We start from the raw sequence: 16320 nt of genomic DNA, 5'->3' as shown, positions 1-16320 counted from the left end.
TTGAATCCGTATCCAGCCATACACGTCTTGTACTGATCAACGAGCGACTTGCATTCGGCTTGCGCAGGGTCATCGGATTTGGAGAAGAGCATGCAGTCATCGCGAGTAGACTTTTCTTTGGTGCATACGCAGCATGGCTAAAAATTGATCCAAACAATTGTCAGTATTGGAGTGTTGGAAGTGTTTTGTCTCCAAGGGAAATGACGACAAGGGCTCTCAGAGAGAGGAGAGATTTGGTCGGACCTTTGGTTTGCTGGCGGTCTCGGCAGGCTTTACTTCTGGCGCAGGGGCGCTGGCCGTGTCTAAGGGGAAAATTTCATTAGCATTTCGAATGTCATGATATATGTGTATGAGTGGTTGTCTGTCTGGAGTAGGAAGCTGTTGAAGCTCCGCGGAGGTTTGCGGAAACGAGACTGGAAGACTGACTGTTGGAAGAACCGAAAAACCAAGACATAGCGATCGAATTATATAGAAAAAAAAACTTCAAAGTTTGACAACTCAATTTCGAGGTAAAGCAAGCTGTTTATAACGAACAAAGTCAACTGGACGAGAAGAAAAGAGCAAGTTTCGCTGATGATTAATCGGCATGGAGCCAAGTCGCGCAATCAGCCATAGCAATAATAGCAAAGCACCCGCTTCTCCGGCAGAAAATTGCCCGGGCGGTGAGGCGGCGCGATAGTTGCTGGGCGGAAAGGCGGGCGAGAGGCTAGTACAGTAACTATTTATTTTTGTTGGTGGGGGTTTTGGCCTCGAAGGCGACAATAATAAAGCCCCTCTCTCCTTTTTTCTCTCTCTTCTTCTTTGCTGCTTCTTCACCTCAACCTTTGGTACAGAATTTGCTGTTCGCTTCTATACTCGTTTTCACTAGAATATTGCTTTTCGCTATTCTATTCCCCTGAGTATTAAATTCTGTTTTGGCCATGGCTGCAAATATCTTCTCTCTCGATGGCAAGAGCCTCAAGCTCGATACGGCTGAGGACATCGAGGCCCACGTCAAGCCTCTGCTCGAGGACACCTCGTACACGGAAGTTCACCTTGGAGGCAACACCTTTGGTATTGCTGCCTCTGAGCGCCTTGCGACTGTTCTCGCGACACAGAAGAACCTTGAAGTCGCCGATCTCGCCGATATCTTCACGGGTCGACTCCTGTCCGAAATCCCCTCTGCGTTGTCCGCTCTATTAAACGCTCTCCTCGAGATTCCTACACTTCACACCGTCAACCTTTCTGACAACGCTTTCGGTCTTAAAACGCAAGCGCCCCTCGTTGATTTCCTCTCGCGCGCCGTTCCTCTGCGCCATCTTATCCTCAACAACAATGGACTTGGGCCCAATGCTGGTACCCTCATTGCGAACGCGCTCACAAAACTTGCCGAACGCAAGGAGGAGGCCCGAAAGGAAGGGAAGGATGCCCCTCTACTGGAATCGATTGTGTGTGGACGCAACCGGCTTGAAAATGGAAGCATGGCCGCATGGGCAATCGCATACAAAGCCCATTCCAAGGGCATGCGCTCGGTGAAGATGACACAGAACGGTATTCGCCAAGAAGGTATTTCGCTTCTTTTGAAGGAAGGTCTCAGCCATGCGACTGTCTTGGAAGTTGTGGATCTTCAGGACAATACGTTTACGAACCTGGGATCGACTGCTCTGGCAGGCGTCATTCATGGATGGACTTCTCTGCGTGAGCTTGGCGTTGGTGATTGCCTGCTTTCGGCTCGTGGTGGCATCAAGGTTGCTCAGGCGCTTGCGGCCGGCAAGAACTCGAAGGTCGAGACGTTGCGTTTGCAATACAATGATATCAACGCCGAGGGCGTGAAGCAATTTCTCTTTGCTTCCAAGACTGCCCTCCCAGCTCTCCGACGTGTCGAGCTTAACGGAAACAAATTCACAGAAGACGATGGCAATGTGGAAGAGCTGCGCGATCTCCTTGAAAAGAGAAAGGAGGAACACGGCTCTGACGAGGATCCTGAAGATTCATGGGGGGTTGACGAGCTTGACGAACTGGAGGAAGACGAAGAAGAAGATGAGGAGGACGAGCAAGACGAAGAGGAGGAAGAGAGAGCCCACTTGGCGGACAAGACATTGAAGGAGACTGTCCGTGCCGAAGATGAACCTGTCTCTGAAAAGAAGGATGCTGCTGTTGATGACCTGGCCGAAGCCCTCAGCAAGACTGCTTTATAACATTAGAAAGTTGTGGCGATTCCTTTTCCCCCCTTCCCTTCTTCATTTTGAGCACCAAGTCGAGTCTTTGCTATATACTTACACAACCGCCTCCCGTGGTTTGTTCTTTTGGTAAATCTTCAGCATTGGCCTGTTGCTTTTACCAAGTCACCTTCTCCATATATAACCCAATACCCCTGGACCAGACGGTTCATATTTCTGTTTACGTTGTCGGATGATTTATGATGCTAGATGGACACACGATGCAGAACGAAAATAGAAAACTAATATCAAATCATGCTCTCACTCATACGAAGTAAAAGTAATATGAATGTGAAGTGTAGCAGCAAGGTCTCCCAGATGTATACAAAAGTGGGTCCTTCCCAAACAGGCACGCTAAAGTTGCTGGCAAACATCCCGCTATCTTCTGTCGCAAGACAACTTCCCATATCAGTCTTCTTCACCCATCCCTCAGTTGCGTTCTCTTTTCTGATTTTACTTCGTTTACCCTTCTCAACTTGATATTATTACTCTTTTTCTTTCCCCAGGCTACGACTTTTGTTGTCGCCATCAGCGCCTTGATCCTTGTGTTTCTTTCTGGTTCCGGCGGTTTCCTGATCGCAAAAGCTTGTCCTGCCAGATTCGTGGGAACAAACAACACTCCCTTTCATCACCGTTGCGACTACACTCGACTGAGTCCATTATCAGTTTTACTTGGTACGTCTGGTGATCCTAGCAAGATTCAAAGAGCGTGGTACCTGGCAAGTGGATGCTTGTTTTGTGTTTGTGGAGAATGCGCGATTAGCTACTCAGCAGCCCACTGCCCAGTGCCCACCTGCGCATAGCAATTCATCTTTGAAGCGTCTCTTTCAACACAGTTCCCGATTTTCAAATTTGCCAGAAAGGCAATTTATTCCTTGCTAACCATGATAACCCCCCCTTCTAGATTTCTCTCGCGATGGACGCCAAAGAAATCGAGCTCAAAACGAAGGCGCTGACCAAAGCGGCCACGTCAAACGAGCCGCCAGCGAATCTGATCACCCTATTGAAGAGCCTTCAAAAGGGCGTGCGGCCAACCGAAGACCTTCTCCGCTCGACTCGTATCGGTATCGTGGTAAACAAACTCAAGCAACACAAATCGCCGGACGTTGCCCGGCTCTCGTCTGAGATCGTCTCCAAATGGCGAAGCGAAGTTAAACAAAAGTCAAACGGGTCTCCAAACCCGCATCGTTCGAGCACACCCAATACTGGCGCTGGATCGCCTGCCTCGGTGAGCACACCGGGTGACAGGGCATCTAAGTCTTCTGTCCCGCCGGAGAAGCGGACTTGGAAAGCCGACGGTGTCGACATTGGTATTACATCAAACAAGGTCCGAGACAGCTGTCTTGGGCTCATGTACGATGGCCTTTGTTTTATGAGCATCGAGACGCCCAAAGCTGTACTTGTCAAAGCAACTGCCGTCGAAGCGGCTGCATTCACCGCATTTGGCCCGGAGAGGAACGAGCAGTACAAGACCAAAATCCGCAGCCTTTTCCAGAATTTGAAGAACAAGTCAAACCCACAGCTTCGGCAGCGCGTGCTCTCCAATGAAGTCACGCCGGAGAAGTTCGTCCAAATGACCCACGACGAACTCAAGTCCGACGAGCGCCGAGAAGCAGACAAGAAGATCCAAAAGGAGAACATGGACAAGGCAATGGTTGCCAAGGCAGAACGGAGTGTTAGTGCCATTTTGCAGTGTGGAAAATGTGGTCAACGCAAGGTCAGTTATACCGAAGCGCAGACTCGCAGTGCCGATGAACCGATGACTCTGTTCTGTACGTGCATGAACTGTGGAAAGACATGGAAGCAGTAATTTTGCTTGTTCTGTTTTCTTGCCTCTAATTATGTTTTCTCATCCCTTTTTTTTTTTCTCTCTGTCTCTTTTCTGCTAGTATTTTCGCGTCGAGACTACCGTTAATCTCGAGTAAAACCAGGGGAGTTGGGTGTGTTTTCGTATTCTTCTGAACATTGTATCTTATTACGGCTTTTCATTTTCATACCTTTTGACATGCCTGGAATTTTTTTTCAATTTCTTTTCTTGCAATAGAATATTTACTGGCTTCCATATTCATCCACAACCACCATAACTTTCCAACCCATCTCCCAACCTATGCCCTATCGGATTAACAGCATCCATGTTCTTGGCCACCTGCGATGTAGGCTTTCCTTGGTCAATTTTCCCCCCTACAATATCCTTCCACTCCCCCCGACTAGCCAAAAACGCCGCGCCCGAATCCGCCCAGACTCGATAATCCTGTACTTTCAACCCTTGGCCGGGATCCGGTTCGCTCTCCCCCAAGTCCTCCGACAAACTCACCCTCCACATAAACACCTCGTTCCAACTTTGCCCCGTTCTATTGTGTGTGAACGTTGCACACCCTCGGAGACAAACAATCATGTTTTGCGGATCAACCACCCAGTCATCCTCGCTATCGAACTTCATGTCACTGTACGAAAGGTGCTCGGCGAGTAAATCAAAGTATTCGCCAACGCCGGAAATACCGCTGAAATCGCGGCCGATAAATGGGAGCTGGGACTGTAAGTGGACACTTCCGTATTCATGGGCTACAGGCGGCGGTGAGGTTGTAAAGTGAGTGAGGATGATGGAAGGCGATGCACCGGCAGCGAAGGCGGAGGTGAGTGAGTAGATTGGAGCGAGGAGTGCTGGGCGTGGTAGCGGCATAACTCTGTTTATTTAATATACGATATTTTTCCTCGTCTCAAACGGTTTGCCACTTGGCTATCTGCGAATGTGTTGTTGGCCTTGGAGGGACACGTAGAACTGGCGATTCGAATTCATAAGAAATTAGACTGGTTAAATAAATCGAGTTGGATTAAATCCGCATTTTTCGATGATAAACTTGATGATATTCTCGAGAAGCAAAATCAATATGCCCTTTTATGTCAACTTTGACATGGTCATGATGTAATCCGCAGCTGTCCGGATTAGGAAATAGGGCTTGGGGCTAGGGCCAAGTAAAATATAAGTCAAAATACAACATATGTTACGCGGTTTTCTGATGAATTGTATATTTATTTTTTTTTCAAAAAATAATAATATCTAGATTCAAGGCTCGACCACTTTTGCTACCAAATCGATATTCGTAACGCCACCCTCGGCGATATCCAACGGCGCGACAAACGCCATTTGACTCCAAGACTGGTAGACATTATGCCCCCCGAATACGAGTACCTCAAACCGGCCGACAAACTTATCATCGATCCAGCACCTACTTCCTCGTACGGCATCTGTTGTTATCGTGACCTTGATGGGCCGGTCAACGGAAGGACTGGGGATGGCCACTGGCACATGTGAGGATTCTGTCATGTTACCCGGCGGCGTTCCCCATATCCGGCCCATTCCCGGAGATTCGGGAAACAATGTGCTGTCATTATACGACGTTGAACGAAGAGGGTATGGCCAGCCATCAGATGTAAATTCCAGAGTACTGGAGGAGCTATCCGAATCTGAGGGAGAGAGCGAGAGAGAGACATCCGAGGAAGACAGGGAAAATGGCCCTGTTACTGACAGAATCAGAGTATAGTTGAGACCTTTGCTCCCTTTATTGAGGTAAACTTCTTTAGGATGGTGTGACTGGCGGCTCCAAGTCAATAGCGAGCGACCTTTGGACTCAGCGTGTAATACGCGGTCTAGATTCTCACCCGGAATGTGTTGCGTTAAGATGTCAATCGTCTGATCAAGTGAATCTTCTTCCACGAGAGGGCCTCTCGAACCCGACCAAGCCCGAGAAGCGACCAGTGGTACCCCTCGTCTTATCGCATAGTAGGCCTCTAGCTGGGTGCTCGCATCCGGCCCATTGTCATTCCATGCTGCAAAAATTGCGCCTCTGTTGTATTTGGACAATGGGGCTAGCTCTTGGGTGAGGTTATCGTAGTTTATATCGTGTGGATCCCACTGGTTCCCCTGCTCTTCTCCGTAGTTGAGCACCCGAGTCTCATTGAAAAAGGTAGGATAAGGAGCTGGCGAGATGGGAACGTGGTCGTTTTTGATCGACATGTACGCCCACAGATCCTCTGAATTTATGACTTCATATCCGCTATTTACCAGTTCAACGGGGTCTGATTGACCTGCTTGCCAGTGTTGGATAATGATATCTTTCGAGACTGTTAGATTTGTTGGCGACGGTTCATATGTGCCCCAGATGCGAATGGTCTTGTTAGAAGTCTTCTGTACCCAGTCGGACATTTCGTTGACGAAATTAATATAGTCGTCTGCAAGTGTGGAGTCGTACTCGTCGGCTCCAATGTGTACTTCTTTCGAATGGAGGCGCGGAAGGAAATCTGTCCACATATCCTTGACTGTAGGGATGGTGTCTGGATGGCTCAGGTTGAGGAGGTCCTTTGAGGCCAGTGCCAATTCTGGTTTCCATTTCGTGATTGAGAGAGCGTGCCCGGGGGCTTCAATTTCTGGGATAACTGTGACACCTCTTCCGGCACAATGCTGCTGGAAATCTTCCAGATCTTCACCACTCAGAGTTTCGTTCTCGCGCTGAACAAGTGGAGATAGACTGTCGCTGATGGGTCGCATGGAAAACTGGGAGTACACTTTGTTCCAGGTCTCGTTGTGGCCACGGCTAAGGGGATAGTTGTCGGCAGAGTGGTAATGAAACTCGGACATTTTGAAGAACGATGCATATGTACACAAGTCTTTCAAGAATGAAGGCGAGTACCATTTCCGTCCAGCGTCAAGCATGAACCCTCGAGTTGGGTACGCAGGTGCATCGGCATAATGACCGACTGGAAGTTTACCAACAGCTTCGTTTTCTTCTCGAAGGACCATCTGTAGCAAAGTTCTTGTTCCCCACCACATGCCCCTGGCACCAGTTCCTGCGATGGCGATAACCCCATTTGAGTGAATGTCAAGCGTATAACCTTCCTCTGTCACGAGGCCGCTTTGGTAGGTCAGATTCTGCGATGAAGAGCTTAAGAAAATACCACTCCCGTGGTGTGGAAACTCGTCAACTACATGCAATGACCAGCGATCACCCGAGACTTGGGCGAGATCGTCGATGAATATTTCTGCGAATTCGTAGGCCGATGGAGGAATCAGCGACAGTCCCTCCGTATCTCTACGTTCCGAGAAGCTGCGCTCAATGAAAACCTTTTTGGTGACGAGCCCGGAAAACAGGTCAATGGATGATGACTCTGAATTGCCCGAGACATTTAGCGGAGGTGGAAGCAGTTGCCAAGCTGTTGCTGCTGCTGTCAGCGTCCATAATAAGGACGCCCCAAAGAGGCTCTTCATTTTTTGCTCAGATGAAGCTATTGCAGCTGTTGTCTAGATGCCCTGTATTGAGAGCAGACAAGTTCGTCGAGGGCCATGTAATGATAAGCATGAGCCTAAGCTGACCAGGCATGCCAAAATAAATACTCCGCATTCCCATCAATCGGCGTAGCATCTGCAAGGGAACAGTAAGTGGGCCTTGGGTCGCATGAGCCAAGACTCTAGGTTGCAGCTATCTTTTAGCTATTTCTTATCGTATCTAGGCCCAAGCGAGGCACTCGGACTGATGAATCGATGTAAACAGTCAGTCTTGCTGCTTTGTGTTAGTACCACGCCATTAGAAACAAGAAAATCAGATGAAAGCAACAACTTTAGCTTCTACCATACTGATATATTTAACAGCCAGAATCTCAGCGAACATTTTGGACTCGGTGACTTATAAAAAGCATAACATTCATGTAGGTGTCGTGTGGGGGTCCAACAATTTCTCCGCAGTTTGCCGACTGCATCCCACGCAACACATCATATTCGATTTCATTTGAGTGGGATGGATCTTTTAGGTATCTGGAGAGGGTGGTATTTATTATGCTATTAGATCAATTGATATGTGAGCCACCTATTAATTATATGTAGTTGACCTGTCCAAAAAAACCACCATTCAGTCTTTTCAAATTCGCATTCTTCAAATGTTATCGCGCGTGGGGGTGGTAAAGCGGTTAATCGGCATGGCGACATGGAATCAATACAGAATAATAAGAACACCTGAATGTCGAATCAGTGGCTCTAATGTTATTTCAATCAACCGTTAGTTTCCCCAGATCTTCGACGCTTACACTTTACTCTTTTGGGTGCAATTCGAATCGGAATGTCAAAGCCCGACGGAGCTTAACTCTCCGACCCCCCAACGACTGGTGCGTGCCAACTCCACACAACTTTGGAGTATAAAGATCAACAATTCATACTTGTATTTTCGAATAAAGCATCCTCCTCCAAGCTGTTTTGTTTTCTAAAGCTGTGTTTTGTAATTTGATAAAGGTGCAACGAAAATATCCACCAACAGAAGCATTGCACCCAAGATGTCACTTCCATCTCAGGTCGATATTCTAGTAATTGGAAGCGGACACGCCGGCTTTTCTGCTGCCATATCTGCCGCCCAATCCTCTCCATCATCGCGCATAATCCTCATCGACAAATGCCCAGAGTCATGGTCAGGCGGAAACTCGTATTTCACAGCTGGCGCAATGCGCACTGCGCATACGGGGTTGAACGACCTTCTTCCTCTCGTCAACAACGTGGACCAAAATCTGGCAAAAACCACTGATCTCCCACCCTACAGAACCACGGACTTTGAGAAGGACATTCAGCGGATCTGTGCGGGACGGTCTGATCCGCAATTGAGTAAGATCCTTATTGGAGACTCGCGGGAAGCTATTCAATGGCTCAAAGATGTTGTTGGCGTACGGTTTCAATTGAGCTTCAACCGGCAAGCATTCCTGGTCGATGGTCGACACAAGTTCTGGGGCGGTCTTGCATTGAAGACTGAAGACGGAGGGAAAGGCCTGATTGAAGACCACAAAAGAGCCGCTCAACAGTACGGAGTGGACACCTTTTACCAAACCGCTGCAAAGGAATTGCACACCAATCCACAAACTGGAGCTATCACTGGAGTCACAGTCATTCATAACGGCCAACCAAAAGAGATCCGCGCAAAAGCGGTGATCCTGGCAGCTGGCGGGTTTGAGTCTAACGCCCGAATGAGAACTCAATACCTTGGCCCTGGATGGGACTTGGCCTACGTCCGTGGAACTCCTTTCAATACTGGAGACTGCCTCGAGATGGCTATTCGGGATGTTGCTGCCAAACAAGCAGGAAATTGGTCCGGTTGCCATGCTACTTGCTGGGATGCAAATGCAGATCCTAATACAGGGAACCGAGAGATTTCCAACGAATTTACAAAGTCCGGTTATCCCCTGGGAGTGATGATAAACACCAAGGGAGAAAGGTTTGTAGATGAAGGAATCGATTTCAGAAACTATACATATGCTATATTCGGAAGAGCGATCCTGCAGCAGCCGGAGGGCACCGCATTCCAAGTGTGGGATTCCAACATGATATCCTGGCTAAGGAGCGAGGAATACAGAGATGGGATTGTGAAAAAGATATATGGCAACACAATTGAAGAACTTGCCGAGAAATGCACGGCAGAAGGTCTCAAAAACAAAGACCAATTCGTCAAGACGCTGAAAGAATACAACCATGCCGTGTACGAGCATCGCAAAGAAAACCCTCGCGCCAAATGGGACCCGGCAATCAAAGATGGTGTTTCCACGGAATCATCTTCAACAAAGTTGGCTCTTCCAAAGTCAAACTGGGCACTACCGATTGACAAGGGACCTTTCCTCGCTGTCAAGGTCACCGGCGGGATCACATTCACGTTTGGTGGACTGGCTGTGAATCCGGAAACAGCGGCAGTTGTCTCGTCTGCTTCAAGTGCGGAAATCCCAGGTTTGTACAGTGTTGGTGAGATGCTGGGAGGGTTGTTTTACGGTAATTATCCAGGTGGTAGTGGATTGACCTCCGGGGCTGTTTTCGGTAGGAGAGCAGGAAAAGCCGCGGCTGCTTCGATAAGTCGTGGGCAGTCTAGGTTATAGTGGAAACTACTTAGCGAGAGCAGGTCAAACTGTTGCTTTTTTTTTTAAAAAAAAATAGAGGAATAAAATCCATCAATAGAACCTGAAAAAAAAAAAAAAGTAATGTCTAAAGCCAAGGCTTGTGATCAATCCATCCTGTATTTCCAAACCTCCCATCCTCATAACCGTATTGAAACACCTTCTCTGGCGCATCATAATCCCCCCACTGAGTCTTGGTCATGATCGTATCGACATCACCAGCCGCTCTACCTGACTTATTCCACCCAGGCCCAAATGTGTCAAATTCAGCCTGCAGCGTGATCCCATCTTCATAGCGTCCGACCCCATCAACAATCCAGTCGATGTATCCACTGCTTATAATACTTGCATCCTCGTATGTACGAGCAAATATAGAGCGATGTTGAGAGTTCCACGGCCTACCCAGCGCGCACTTCCCTTCAATGGAAGATACAATGGACGAGTTTGCGGCTTTAATGTCGGAGTCAACAATGTATACACCAAATTTATTCACATATGTTGTATTGGTCCCTTTCCAGGCAGTGACTCCGCCACCGCAAGAGCGTAGCTGTAGATGGCTAGACTGGAACCAGGCTGTGCCGAAACCGTACAAGAAATCCGTCTGGCCGGCAACGATGGATGAATAAAAGTATGAGTTACCGAGCTTTCCTACATATACCTAGCATGACACTGTTAGATTTCATAATATGATAGAAAGCCAAAGGGTTAAGTACCGTATCCTGATAGGAGTAAAAACCCGAGTAATAGAACCCCGAATTTGCATAACTGACGCTTACTGCCAGAGCCGGCCCTGCAGAATACTCGGAAAAGATATTGCGGAAATCAATATTATAAACCCTGAAATCGGTATTTCCAAAAGGCGTATCTGCTGGAACTGGCCACCCGGTCGTACCAGCCCCTGTCAAAGAAGCATTTTGCGTCGGCGCCACAGTCAGGACACTCGTGAACGCGTTATCAAGATAGGTATTGTTATTTGCCGCGCTCCAAAACACATTCACCTCATTCTTGGTTTCGTCGAGAGGACTCGAAGTTTCACCTAGCAAGGTGAGCGGCCCAGGGCGAGTCACGTTGAGTTGCTCGGTATAATTTCCGGCACGAATGAGAATTGTCGCTGATGAATTATCATGCGGAAGCGAAAGAATGGCGGACTGGATAGAGGAGAAGTGTGTGGAGTTTCTATGCGAAGGATTGCTGGAGACGACAATTGTATTTGACGGACAGGAATCAATGTCGCCTTTTTGGCAGGAAATTCGCGAAAATTCCTTTTGTGAGTCACCGACTGGGACTGCAGAGACAAGTCCACTGGTAATGCCTAGTAGTGGCAGGAAGGCTGGGAGTAGTAACTTCATTTTTCTATTTCTGTCAACTGCAATGTTGGTGATAGGAAAGATATGAGGTATGTATAGCAATTTATAGGACATTCCACATTGTAGCCCCTGCAATATATCCGGAAATTTTCCAATGTGAATGTTTACCCGGTAGCCTTACTTATCTGGAGAAAACATCGCGGGGAAACTGGAGCTTGACAAGCTAGGAGAAAAGTGGGTTGGCACAATAAAATCAACGAATTGAAATAGATAGGAGACCAATAATCACACTTTAAGCTTTTATAGCTTTGGAGACGGTGTAAGAGTCTGGGTTGTCTTGTTTAGGGAGACGGAGAAATTGTATCCACCTGTTAGAGATCGAGAAAAAGAGTGCATTACTACCCGATTTGGAAAAAAACCAGAACATTTAAAAGTGAAATTTGGAACTAGCGTAACAACATAATGGATCTAAAATTTGCGAACATTCGAAATTCGTTATATACAATTCTGGTATAGTCATAAAACAAACAATTAGTGAAAATTCATCTTCCTCACTTCAAACTCCCCTAGCAGTTCAACCTGTTTCTTCTTATTCTCAGGAGTACCGTATCCGCCACCACCAGGAGTTTGTATCACAATACGATCTCCTGTATTCATTGCCATGGAAGATTTGCCTCCCACCGAAATAACCCTCTCGCTTCCATCAGTTGGGTCTTTCCGAATCCACAAGTTGACGCCTCGCTTGCCATCTTCTCCGCCAGCCATTCCATAGGGAGCGACAACACGTCTCTCAGAAAGAATGCTAACTTGGAGTGGACGACGCAACTCAATATCACGAATGCAGCCGTCACCACCACGGCTCCTACCGGCGCCACCGCTGTCCTTCCGGATAGAAAATTCACGCAAGATGACCGGGTAGCGTTTCTCGAATGTCTCCGGGTCGGTCATTCGGGTGTTAGTACTGCCAGTGTGCACACCAGACTGGCCCTCCCAGTTGGAACCTGCACCTGCGCCACCTGCGATAGTCTCGTAGTACCCAAATCCCTTTGTGATGGCACCGGTTTCGGGATCTTTGCCACCATAGCCAAAGGTGAGATTGTTACATGTACCTTGGCTAGCAGCACTGACACGGAAGGCTTTGAGGATGACATCAATGATGCGCTGTGCGGTCTCAACATTGGAGCCGACTGTTGCAGCTTTGATACTAGGAGACAAAATCGAGTTGGGCGGGCACTCAACCTGAATAGGGTTCAAGCAACCTTGGTTAAGAGGGATGTCTGAGGAAATCATCGATCGGAGACAGTACATGATACCGCTGTACATGACAGCTGGCGGACTGTTCAAGTTGTTGAGTGCTTCAGGACCAGTGCCTGCAAAGTCGAACTTTGCAGAACCGTCTTCAGGGTTGATAGTGATCTTCAGTGCCAGCGGTGTTCCGTCGTCCATGTAGTCCACAGCTTCGAGAGGTTGGCCTTGGAAGCGATGACTGAACTCCTTGAGCAGTCCACGAACAGTTTCTTCAGCATTTTTCTGTACCGAAAGCATATAAAACTCGACAACGGGCCAGCTGTATTCCCGAACAAGGCCCTGAATCAAGTGAATACCTTTGTTATTAGAGGCGATACCAGCTTTGAGATCAGAGATGTTGTCGTTCAGTGTCCGCGTGCCGCTGCAGCCGGGATAGCTTGCAGGAACCTCATACAGGTGATGAACAACACCCTCTTCGTCGAAGACACCCTCCTTGACCATCTTGAAGGACTCAATTGCGGCACCTTCCTGCCATAGTTCAGTTGAGTTTGGCGGCATGCTGCCAGCTGCAATACCACCAATATCAGCATGATGGCCTCGGTTGGCCACAAAAAATAGAATCTTTGTGGGGTCGTTTTCGTCAAAGACTGGTGTCGTTACGGTTAAATCGGGAAGATGAGTACCACCGGCAACGGGGTGGTTGGACAAGACCACATCTCCAGGCTTGAGCTCTCCCTTGGCGTATCGCTTGGCTTGGTAGGCAATGGCGTAAGACATTGATCCCAAGTGAGCTGGGATATGGGGAGCATTGGCTACAAGGCGACCATCCGAGGAAAAGATGGCGCAGCTGTAGTCAAGACGCTCCTTGATATTCGTAGAGATGGAGGTCTTGCGAAGAGTCTCTCCCATCTGCTCTGCGACACTCATGAATCGGTGACTGAAGACGGATAACTGGATGGGGTCGACTTCATAAGCAGAAACCTTTTTCACTTCGGCATCAAGCAATTCGATGGCAACGTGCTCATCCAAAACAGTAGCTTCGCTAGCAGGGTCGACGACAATGGTTTGGGTGGCATCGATGATCATAGCTGGTCCTAGGATAATGCTTTCCTTGGGAACATCCTTCAGATGGAAAATACGAGCATCAACCCAGCCTTCCTTCTCAAAGTAGACCTTGCGGATAAGCGCAGGCTTCAAGTCCGAGCTAGATTGCGGCTTTGTGCGATCAATCCCTGCTAGCTGCTTGAATGGGCTGCTTGCCTTCATCTCCATGGCTTGCCCAATGGAGCGGACACGCACGTCGTCAACCAAAATGTCGCGTGGCTGAGTGAAGCCAAACTCTCGCTTATGCCGAGCGATGAATCCCTCACCAAAGTCGGAGGCGTCGGACTCGGGTATCATGAGGGAAGTATCACTTCCGCGGTAGCGCATGTTGAGGAAGACCTCGTGCTGGATTCTTTCTGTCGTGAAGCCCTCTTTGATTAGTTGCTGGGTAGCACGCTGTCGTAGCGAATCGGCGCGCTTTTCAATACGAGAGACAGACTCTTTGTTGTACGCTTCTGACTCGGGTTCTTGAAGTTCGACTACCACATCGGCCAGCGCCATTCCATACGCAGACAAGATACTTGAAAATCGATGGATCAAAACACGCTTAATTCCGAGGTCGCGTGCCATAGCTGTAGCATGCTGTCCACCTGCACCGCCGAAGCAGGCCAAGTTATGAGATGCAGTTTCAAAGCCTCGGCCCTCGCTGAGTGCACGAATGGGCCGGGTCATGGAGGCGTTGGCTACGAGGAGAAAACCCATAGCAACCTCCTCAGGAGTGAGTTTTTCAGATCCCTTCTTCTCAGTGTTGACAACCTCGGTCAACTCTAGGAATTTCTTCTTCACAACATCGAAATCAAGAGGACGAGCAAAGTAGTCTGGAAGAATGCGGCCCAGATAAAAGTTTGCGTCTGTGATAGTGAGTGGTCCTCCTTTACCGTAACAGGCCGGACCTGGGTATGCTCCAGCAGATTCCGGCCCTGCAACAAACAAGCCATTCCTCCAGAACAGCATGGAGCCTCCGCCAGCGGCAACAGTCTGTACGTCCAGTTGCGGACTCTGAACAGCGACTTGAGATACGGTTGTTTCAAAAACATGCTCGAAAGCGCCGCTATACCGAGACACATCTGTGCTCGTACCTCCCATATCGAAGCCAAGCACAGGCGTGCCTTCTTCCTCATCGTAACATGTTTTTGCGCAGCCAATAACTCCGGCTGCAGGTCCCGAAAGAATAGCCCGGAGACCAGTGAACCTCGACAAGGATGTAAGGCCACCATCCGATTGGCAGAGAAGAAACTTCTTGGCATTGTGGTCTTCGAGACGGCCCTTGAATCCGGACCTGAAACCATCGATATATTGTGTGATAACGGGAGATAAATAAGCGTCGGCTGTCGCTGATTGTGCTCTGGGGACAATCTTGATCATGGGCTGTAGTTCAGACGAAACTGATGTTTTGAAACCAATTTGGCGAGCAATGGATGCAACGGCGGCTTCGTGTTTGGGGAATGCAAAGGAGTGCATAAAGGCAACAGCCAGTGTGCGGTAGCCCTCGTCCCATAGAGCTTGAAGGTCTTGTTGGATCTTTTCCAAATCTGGCTCTTTTAAAATTCGAACGGCCTCTCCTGTAAGACCGTGGACTAAGCTAGGGTCCGATTTGATATCCACTGGTTGGGGATCCGGATCTTCAGCGAATCCTTCCATAGTGACTCGCTCGTCGACCTCAATGACCTTTTCATACAGAGAGTCGAGTTTGGAGACGGAGAGATCGAAAATACTGGGTCGTGCTTGATTACCAATAATCAACAGGTCTTTGAAGCCTTTTGTGATGACGAGGGCTACTCGCTCGCCTTTTCGTTCTAGCAAGGCGCTGTCGAGCTATTAGCAAAAGAAAGGTCATTCTAATTTAGGATCGGATAACGTACTTTGTGGCAACAGTGGTTCCCATCCTGATGGACTCCACAGGGGTGATATCTAACGGCGTTCCTCGGGGGATGGTCTCTCCTGTGGCCATCTCGAGAATCTGCCGGATCCCCTCAATCGGGGCATCGCTGTATTCACCCGGATTGTTTGACAGCAGCTTGAAGATGACATCTTCATCGCGGCCCGGGATGCTGGCCCAACTATTCAGTATTATCAGATTTGATGTTCCTGGTTCAAGTTCGCGTGGAAAAGAGTCTTACAAATCACAGAAAGTGCCGCCCCGGTCAATAGCAATTCGGATGCCTCGTGCTGTGGATGCGGACATGGCGAATAATTATTGTCATGAATTATGGTCTATTATTTTCTTTCCAAGAAGGTAGAGAAAGAAAGAAAGAAACCCACGCCGTGATGCCTGCAGATTAAAGGCGGGGTGGTCGTAGTCGTCTTATATGCAATCGTTATCACTAAGATGTGTCAAATCATTCGCCATCAAGCACTTCCCTAAAGAGTATTCGGCGCAGCCACACATTCCCGACGGCCGATTACAACGAATACCAGAGTTTGCCTGCGACGCTCGGATTCTGGCGGTGTTGAGCCGAGCTCTGCTGGCCGGCAATTACTGCGGGGTTCCGGGTCGTATCTCGGGCGAGATAAGATGTCGCCGGGCGCTGCCTCCTCACTTCAGAACCACA

General features: G+C 48.5%; 7 protein-coding genes across 7 annotated transcripts; 3 read left to right on the top strand and 4 right to left on the bottom strand.

The window, feature by feature from the left end:
• Positions 1-920: 920 nt before the first annotated feature.
• On the top strand, positions 921-2177 carry TRUGW13939_01789 (uncharacterized protein; the record flags this gene model as incomplete). The annotated part of the gene is made up of 1 exon (XM_035484987.1): positions 921-2177. One exon carries the CDS (start codon positions 921-923, stop codon positions 2175-2177), a length of 1257 nt encoding a protein of 418 aa, XP_035340880.1.
• A 937-nt stretch (positions 2178-3114) lies between these two features.
• On the top strand, positions 3115-4008 carry TRUGW13939_01788 (uncharacterized protein; the record flags this gene model as incomplete). Its single annotated transcript, XM_035484986.1, has 1 exon — positions 3115-4008. One exon carries the CDS (start codon positions 3115-3117, stop codon positions 4006-4008), a length of 894 nt encoding a protein of 297 aa, XP_035340879.1.
• Positions 4009-4263: 255 nt separating this feature from the next.
• Positions 4264-4878, bottom strand: TRUGW13939_01787 (uncharacterized protein; the record flags this gene model as incomplete). Its single annotated transcript, XM_035484985.1, has 1 exon — positions 4264-4878. One exon carries the CDS (start codon positions 4876-4878, stop codon positions 4264-4266), a length of 615 nt encoding a protein of 204 aa, XP_035340878.1.
• Positions 4879-5262: 384 nt separating this feature from the next.
• Positions 5263-7461, bottom strand: TRUGW13939_01786 (uncharacterized protein; the record flags this gene model as incomplete). The annotated part of the gene is made up of 1 exon (XM_035484984.1): positions 5263-7461. One exon carries the CDS (start codon positions 7459-7461, stop codon positions 5263-5265), a length of 2199 nt encoding a protein of 732 aa, XP_035340877.1.
• Positions 7462-8516: 1055 nt separating this feature from the next.
• On the top strand, positions 8517-10091 carry TRUGW13939_01785 (uncharacterized protein; the record flags this gene model as incomplete). The annotated part of the gene is made up of 1 exon (XM_035484983.1): positions 8517-10091. The coding sequence occupies one exon, from the start codon at positions 8517-8519 to the stop codon at positions 10089-10091; it is 1575 nt and encodes a 524-aa protein (XP_035340876.1).
• Positions 10092-10197: 106 nt separating this feature from the next.
• TRUGW13939_01784 (uncharacterized protein) lies at positions 10198-11458 on the bottom strand (the record flags this gene model as incomplete). Its single annotated transcript, XM_035484982.1, has 2 exons — positions 10198-10767; positions 10823-11458. The coding sequence occupies 2 exons, from the start codon at positions 11456-11458 to the stop codon at positions 10198-10200; spliced, it is 1206 nt and encodes a 401-aa protein (XP_035340875.1).
• A 489-nt stretch (positions 11459-11947) lies between these two features.
• TRUGW13939_01783 (uncharacterized protein) lies at positions 11948-15953 on the bottom strand (the record flags this gene model as incomplete). Its single annotated transcript, XM_035484981.1, has 3 exons — positions 11948-15575; positions 15631-15828; positions 15889-15953. 3 exons carry the CDS (start codon positions 15951-15953, stop codon positions 11948-11950), a joined length of 3891 nt encoding a protein of 1296 aa, XP_035340874.1.
• Positions 15954-16320: the final 367 nt, after the last annotated feature.

Source organism: Talaromyces rugulosus, chromosome I, assembly GCF_013368755.1.
Source record: "Talaromyces rugulosus chromosome I, complete sequence".
Taxonomy (NCBI): Eukaryota; Fungi; Ascomycota; class Eurotiomycetes; order Eurotiales; family Trichocomaceae; genus Talaromyces; species Talaromyces rugulosus.
Note: the sequence above shows the minus strand (reverse complement) of the source record. Positions and strands in the feature narration are given on the sequence as shown.